This window comes from Martes martes (genome assembly GCF_963455335.1).
Source record: "Martes martes genome assembly, chromosome: 7".
In the NCBI taxonomy this organism is placed as follows: Eukaryota; Metazoa; Chordata; class Mammalia; order Carnivora; family Mustelidae; genus Martes; species Martes martes.
Window position 1 is genome coordinate 128,202,213 of NC_137894.1, and position 6,844 is coordinate 128,209,056.

The window sequence follows — 6,844 nt, forward strand, 5'->3', positions numbered from 1 at the left end:
TCACACTGGGCGCCTGGATGGCTTCTGGGAGCTAGGCCCGGCCGTTGCCACGGGGAACAGGTTCCCCGCCCTCGCGGGCCCCTGCGCTCCCAATAAAGTTTTTGTTGAAGCGCAGCTGTACCACGTGAGCCGGCCCGGGGGCGGAGTCGGGGGCGGGGTCGGGGTCGGGGCCGGGCTCAGAGACCCAGCGGGAGGCCTTGAGGAGGGGAGGCGGGCGCGAGTGGGAGCGCGAGCGCGGCGGCTGGCCATGATCGCGTCGTGCCTGTGTTACCTGCTGCTGCCGGCCGCGCGCCTCTTCCGTGCCCTCTCAGGTACTGGCCCCGCGTCCTGGCAGGCGGGTGCCAGGCCCGGGCCCACGTCGGCGGGGTCCCGCGGGGCCCGGGGCGGTGTGCGGCGCGTCGGGCCTCACGACCACTCTTCCCCGGCCAAGGTGTGGGGAGGCGGCCCTCGGTCCCCGGTGCCCGCACTGGACCCCACGGGGCCCCGGGCCTGGCCGACGACCCTCGCGGGCGCCCCTCCTCTCCCCGCGCCTGTGGCCTGGTGGCGTCGGGCCACAGTTAATGCGGGAGGGGGACGGTGAAGGGGGCAGGAGCCGTCCTTCCCGGGCCCCGGGGGTTTACAGGTTTCAGGGGTCCGCCGAGTCACTGCCCTGGGGGCTCGGCGAGGGTTGGCAACTCGGGTCCAGGCGAACGCCCGAATTGTCGGGGGCGGGGGGGGGGTGTCTGTGGGCCGAATACCCGCACGCACCTGCCCTCCTCCGGGTTACTCCACGCTCGCCTTTCCCAGTCGCCTCCGCTCGCTCTCCAGCCGCGTCTTTCGTTGAAACACTGGTGCTCACAACCCAGAGACCTTTTTCGCCCCAGCTTTGAAGCAGCCTCCCCTGCCCTTAGAGATGCGGCGGGGTGGAGCCAATGCCCAGCTGGTTGGTACTTTAGAGGGGGAAGGGAGCTATTCTTTCACTTTTTCATGATCTGCCTGCGCTGCCATTCCTGGTCTTAGAAATTCCCGAGGCTCTTAGGACACCATCACTTCCCACCGAACTCCCAAAATGTTCTCTGGCAATTTAGAGGGGGGGACAGACCAAGAGCTACTTTCTTGGAAATAAGCAGTCAACTGCATTCTGTGCTTTTCCTTTCTAGAACTTTACACGTGTGTGTGTGTGTGTGTGTGTGTGTGTGTGTGTGTGTCTAAATCCATTTATCTAGTTATTTGTGTGTCTGCCTCTGGAATGCAAGCTCCAGGAGGGCAGGGCCATGTCTGCTTTGCCCCCTGTATCTCTAGAGCTAGCACACTGCCCAGAACGTAATAGACACTTGATTCAGAATGAGAAACTCCACGGAAGTAATTGTTTTCAGAGAATTAAAGCATATTCCTCTATCCATGTTGCTGTCATTTCTGGAGCTCTTCCGATGTCCACCATGGTAGTCTCAGTGACATATACTAGTCCACAGTTTTCTAGGCCTGCGGTCTGCGTTTAGAGATCTCAGAGGAGGGACCACTTCCCTCCCTCCCCCATTAAAGTCGTACCACTTTTTAAAAACTTTGTGTGTTTGGTTTTTGCAGAAGGTTTTCTTTCTTTCCCTCCCTCCCTTCTTTCCTTCCTATAAAACAATTCTGTTGAAAAACCAACCAACCACCACTACCACCACCAAAAATCTGCTAAATCTGAAACCAAGTATCCTCACACATGTAAACCAGAAAGCCTCTGCCATCTGGTATGCAGAGGATGTTTCAAGGGACAGGGAATTAGCAAATCCCTGAGATTAAAGCCAGCAACACAGTTTATGGGTTTAAAGCAGGGTTTCCAATCTCAACACTATTGACATTTGGGCCTAGATAATTTGTTGTGGGGCTGTCCTCTGCACCGTAGGATGTCCAGCAGTATCCTTTTCCACTAACCTCTAGATGCCAGCAGCATCCCTGCAGTTTTGACAACCACTGTTTCCAGATAATACCAAATGTCCCCTGAGGGCAAAATTACCCCTTGTTGAAAACCACTGGTTGAGGGGGACATAGACTATAGATCCACATAGACTATAAATAAGATCATATCTTTCAACATTTGAACCATTTTGACGCTTTCCTTGCCTTTTGAAAAAATAGAGCTGATAAAATGAATCTCTGGTGATTGAGGGTGAGCGTGTCACTTGTCCTGTGCTGTAAATAAGTGATTTAGTGAATGTGGGTGTTTGCTTGCACCAAAATAATGTGCTTGAAGTTTGGGGGGCTCCAATTTTAGAGTTTTCCCACTCGCTGTCTTGCCTGTTAGCTGTCATTTGTGGCTGCTATAGCAAAGAGATGACAGCTGTCTCTTATTGTCACTCATTGGCACCTTCCAATTTACAGCCTCTGGTGTGTTATGGAATGGGAAGGCTGATAATGAAGTTTGTGAAGATTTATGAATAGAATATATAGCTTTGAGAAAAAGAACAAGGACCTTTGCAAAGAAATAAATTGTATAGCTTTTGAGACACCCTTTTTGTCTACTTCAGGACATTTTCTTTTCTTTTTTTTTTTTTTTAAAGATTTTACTTATTCATTTGACAGACAGAGATCACAAATAAGCAGAGAGGCAGGCAGAGAGAGAGGAGAAAGCAGGCTCTCCACGGAGCAGAGAGCCCGATGCGGGGCTCCATCCCAGGACCCTGGGATCATGACCTGAGCCGAAGGCAGAGGCTTTAACCCACTGAGCCACCCAGGTGCCCCCAGGACATTTTCTTTTGGAATATATTCATAGATTAGGGGATTTATAGAACTAGAAAGGCTCTTGGAGATTATGTTGTTCAAACTTTCCCTTTCCCCCCTTTAGAGTCAAGAGTGAGTCCATCTCACCAGGGGCTTTGTCCAAGGTCACATGGTTTGTTAGTTTCAGTGCTCGGTCATAACCCACAGTTCTGATTCATGGGCAAGTGGTGGTTCCAATGTAATGTGACCCTTAGAACCAGAAAGTTGATGCTTAATAAGAGTCGTGACCTCTAGACAGAAGAGGGGGTGGTGGTTATATGTGACCATCTCCGTCCTAGGTTATGTGGGACAGCCATTCTTTCATTCATGCACTGAATATATATCAGATCACTACCATACAAATTAGTTCATACTTGTAAAGCGCTTAGAATAGCACCTGGCACATAAAGCACTTTATGCTAATGATAATTGTGTTCCGGGCCCTAAAAAGGGCAGGCTCGGTGATGGTAAACAATGGGCAAGGTGCATATGATTCTTGTTTGTATGGGACTTTCATTCTAGTTGGGAGAAGAGTATGGGTTGGGGCATGTTGTCATCTTATAACACAGTATTTTGGCTTGCTTCTTAGATGCTTTCTTCACATGTCGAAAAAATGCCCTCCTGGCGAAGAGCTCGTCCACCCAGGTAGAGGGCGACTTTGCCATGGCCCCTCGGGGGCCCGACCAGGAGGAGTGTGAGGGCCTGCTACAGCAGTGGCGAGAAGAAGGGTCGAGCCAGGTGCTCTCAACTTCGAGTGAGGGTCCCCTTGTAGATAAGGGACTAGCCCAGAGCAGCCTGGCGCTCCTGATGGATAATCCTGGAGAACAGGATGCTGCTTCAGAGGACAAGTGGTCCAGCAGGCAGCTGAGTGACCTGCGGGCAGCAGAGAACCTGGAGGAGCCTTTCCCCGAGGTGCTAGGAGAGGAGCCACTGCCAGAGGTCGAGGGCCCAATGTGGGCAGCTGTCCCCATGCAGACCGGCCCCCAATATGCAGACTGTGCTGTCCTCCCAATGGGTGCCCTGGCTGCAGAGCAGTGGGAAGAGGACCCTGCAGTGGTGGCCTGGAGCATAGCACCTGAGCCTTTGCCCCAGGAAGAGGCTCCCATCTGGCCTTTTGATGGCCTGGGGCAGTTGCAGCCTCCCCCAATGGAAATCCCGTATCATGGTGAGTCCAACAACTGGCTGAGTGAGCCTGGGCAACAGCTTGTCTCCAGTGTGAGCAGAGCCTCTGCTAAAGAGAAGATTCTCTGACAGGGAGCTCTGTTGTTGCATTCTGTTTTTGTGAGAATCTTACAGTATCAGATCTAGAGGGGCCTTAGAGATTGTCTCATCCAGCCCCATGGTTTTTTGAAATAGATGATAAAATAGCCATGGTGCAGAGACGTGGCAAGACATGCCTGAAGTCACACAGCTAAGTAGAGGCAGAACTGAAAGCTCACCCTTGTTCTGATTCTCCACTCTCTAGCAATTGTGGTGGAAAGATCTCAGGGCCTCCACACCCTGACTCAATCAGAATTTTATCTTCTGGCTTTATCTATGTTATATATATTTGGCTTCCATTAATATTTGAAGAATGAGTTCTGTGGCTCAAATAGGTTTGAAAACCACTTTGCAGCTCCATGCTCTAGGGGAGATGGGGACATGTGGTTTATAGCCCCACAGGCTTTTTTGAATTTAAAGGTTAGGAAACACTCAAGGCTGAGATTACTCTAGTAATGTCTTTAACCTCAGGTGATTGTGAAGCACATTGATCTGTGATTCTCCAGAGACCCATAGACTTACCAAAGTGAGAAATTGTCAGCCTAGAATTATTGAACATGTACCAGGTGCCAGGTATCATGCTAGGGACATTGGTGAACAGGCCAAGATTGTCTCTGGCTTTGTGGAGCTTATTATCTAGTCTGAAAATGTCCTGTGAGCACTGCTCAAATAGCCATAGAGAAGGATGGGTGGTAGGGAAGATAAAAAAGGAACTTGAGGCACAGTAGCTCTGACTCAGGAGTGGAGATGGTGGGACCTGAGGATAACATACTTGTGGACCTCTTCTTTCCCACCCCTTTGCAGAAATCTTGTGGCGAGAATGGGAGGATTTCTCCACTCAGCCAGATGCTCAGGGCCTGGAGGCAGGGGATGGCCCTCAGTTCCAGTTCACTCTGATGTCCTATAACATCCTGGCCCAGGACCTGATGCAGCAGAGCTCAGAGCTCTACCTGCATTGCCACCCGGACATCCTCAATTGGAACTATCGCTTTGCGAATCTGATGCAGGAATTCCAGCACTGGGACCCGGATGTGAGTGAAGAGGGGAGGAAGTGCCATCTTGTATTTGCTTTGAACCTGGGCTGTTTCCCAGTGCTCTTAGAAAATGAGTTCAACCCCATAGTTGTTTATAGGAGTGGAGTTTTGCCTAAGGCTGGAGCTTTCCTGCCTGGAGTAAATGAGTTTTGGGAAGGTGCTGAGAAGACTCTGTGGGTGCACACTTTCCAGCACCTTTATGCAGGGAGGGAGACTTGAGGGATTCAAGAAGTGGGAAAATCCAACTCAGGCATCTAGTCTAATCAGCTTAACTCTAGGCCTGTCCTTGCTGGTGGTGGCTGTCTGGGAAGAGTTGGCCATGTGGGAAATTTCAGTGTGATCCTGCCTGAGACAAGGAGCAACTTCCCACCTGGCCTCAGTGCCTGCTCCTTGGGTGGGAGTCACTTTCCAGCACTCTAGGTACTCTGTAGTGATTGGTTTCCTTGTCAATTTCCCAGATCCTGTGTCTCCAGGAAGTCCAAGAAGATCATTACTGGGAGCAGCTGGAGCCTTCTCTGCGAATGATGGGTAATGCACCTCCCTGGCATGTTCACCGGTCTTGCTTCCTCTGGCCCTGTCTGCTCTCTCCGGAAGGCACCATCTTTTTCTTTTGCCTCAGTAAATCCTCAGTCTCAGCTGTGCACTAGCTCCTCTGTATGGGTGAGAGAAAGAATGAGTTCTGCAGTTTTAAAGCAGTTCTGACATTTAGTGCCGTTTAATCCTTGAAGTAACCCACCCTGTGGGGCTGAGTTATTGTTATCCCCATTTTTATAGTGAGGAGACTGAGGTTCTGAAAATGTGTGCGACTTGCTCAAGGTCACCCACGCTACAAAGTTAGTAGGTTGTGGAGCTAGGACTCTAATTTGTCTGACTCTAGAATCCATGTTTTTTCTATCCAGTGATACTGCTTCATACCCTCTGTCCTCCTTCCCCTTTAGCCATTCCGTCATCTGGTTATAACTGTAAGGGAAACTCTGCAGAGCCAAGGTGTTGGCAAGGACAGGAACTCCCTTATAGGGCAGCAGGAGCAGGGCCATAGGCACACACACCCCGGCTACTGCCACTGGTTGGAGGGATTCAGGCTTGGAGGTCCGTGACCCATGTTCTTGGCCGGGTGTTCCTTGCAGGTTTTACCTGTTTCTACAAGAGGAGGACCGGGTGTAAGACAGATGGCTGTGCTGTCTGCTACAAGCCCACGAGATTCCGTCTGCTCTGTGCCAGCCCTGTGGAGTACTTCCGGCCTGGCTTGGAGCTCCTCAATCGGGACAACGTGGGCTTAGTGTTGCTGCTGCAGCCACTAGTCCCGGAAGGCCTGGGGCAAGTCTCAGTGGCCCCCCTGTGTGTGGCAAATACCCACGTCTTATACAACCCACGCCGGGGTGATGTCAAACTGGCCCAGATGGCCATTCTCTTGGCTGAAGTGGACAAAGTAGCCAGGTTGTCTGATGGCAGCCATTGCCCTATCATCTTGTGCGGGGACCTGAATTCTGTTCCTGATTCACCTCTCTACAACTTCATCAGGGACGGAGAGCTCCAGTACCATGGGATGCCAGCCTGGAAGGTGAAATGGGAGAGGCCCCTGGGGGGTGAGGTGGAGTGATGGGAATGGCCAAGGGAGAGATTCAGGTATTGGCAACTTCTGTGGCAGTGACCTCAGCTACACCTTTTCTGGCTCCCTCTGGCTTTTTCCTGTTCTGTTGAATAGTGTGTACGCAAGTCTGGAAGTTAGAAATTCCTGGGTGCCTTTGGCATCTGGGAATCCTTTTAGTTTTTATCATTAATTTTTAGTTCGTGAGTAATACACAAGTGCATCCTTGCAAGAATTC

The 6,844-nt window shown here is 51.2% G+C and overlaps 1 protein-coding gene across 1 annotated transcript in view; it reads left to right on the top strand.

The window, feature by feature from the left end:
• The first annotated feature begins 202 nt into the window (after window positions 1–202).
• ANGEL1 (angel homolog 1) overlaps window positions 203–6,844 on the top strand; it is a 25,921-nt gene continuing 19,279 nt past the window's right edge. Inside the window, exons 1-5 of the mRNA XM_080809506.1 lie at window positions 203–311; window positions 3,314–3,889; window positions 4,789–5,015; window positions 5,477–5,546; window positions 6,146–6,579. Coding sequence (XP_080665632.1) covers window positions 248–311; window positions 3,314–3,889; window positions 4,789–5,015; window positions 5,477–5,546; window positions 6,146–6,579 — 1,371 coding nt within the window. The 5' untranslated portion in view covers window positions 203–247. The remainder of the gene's footprint in view (window positions 312–3,313; window positions 3,890–4,788; window positions 5,016–5,476; window positions 5,547–6,145; window positions 6,580–6,844) is intronic.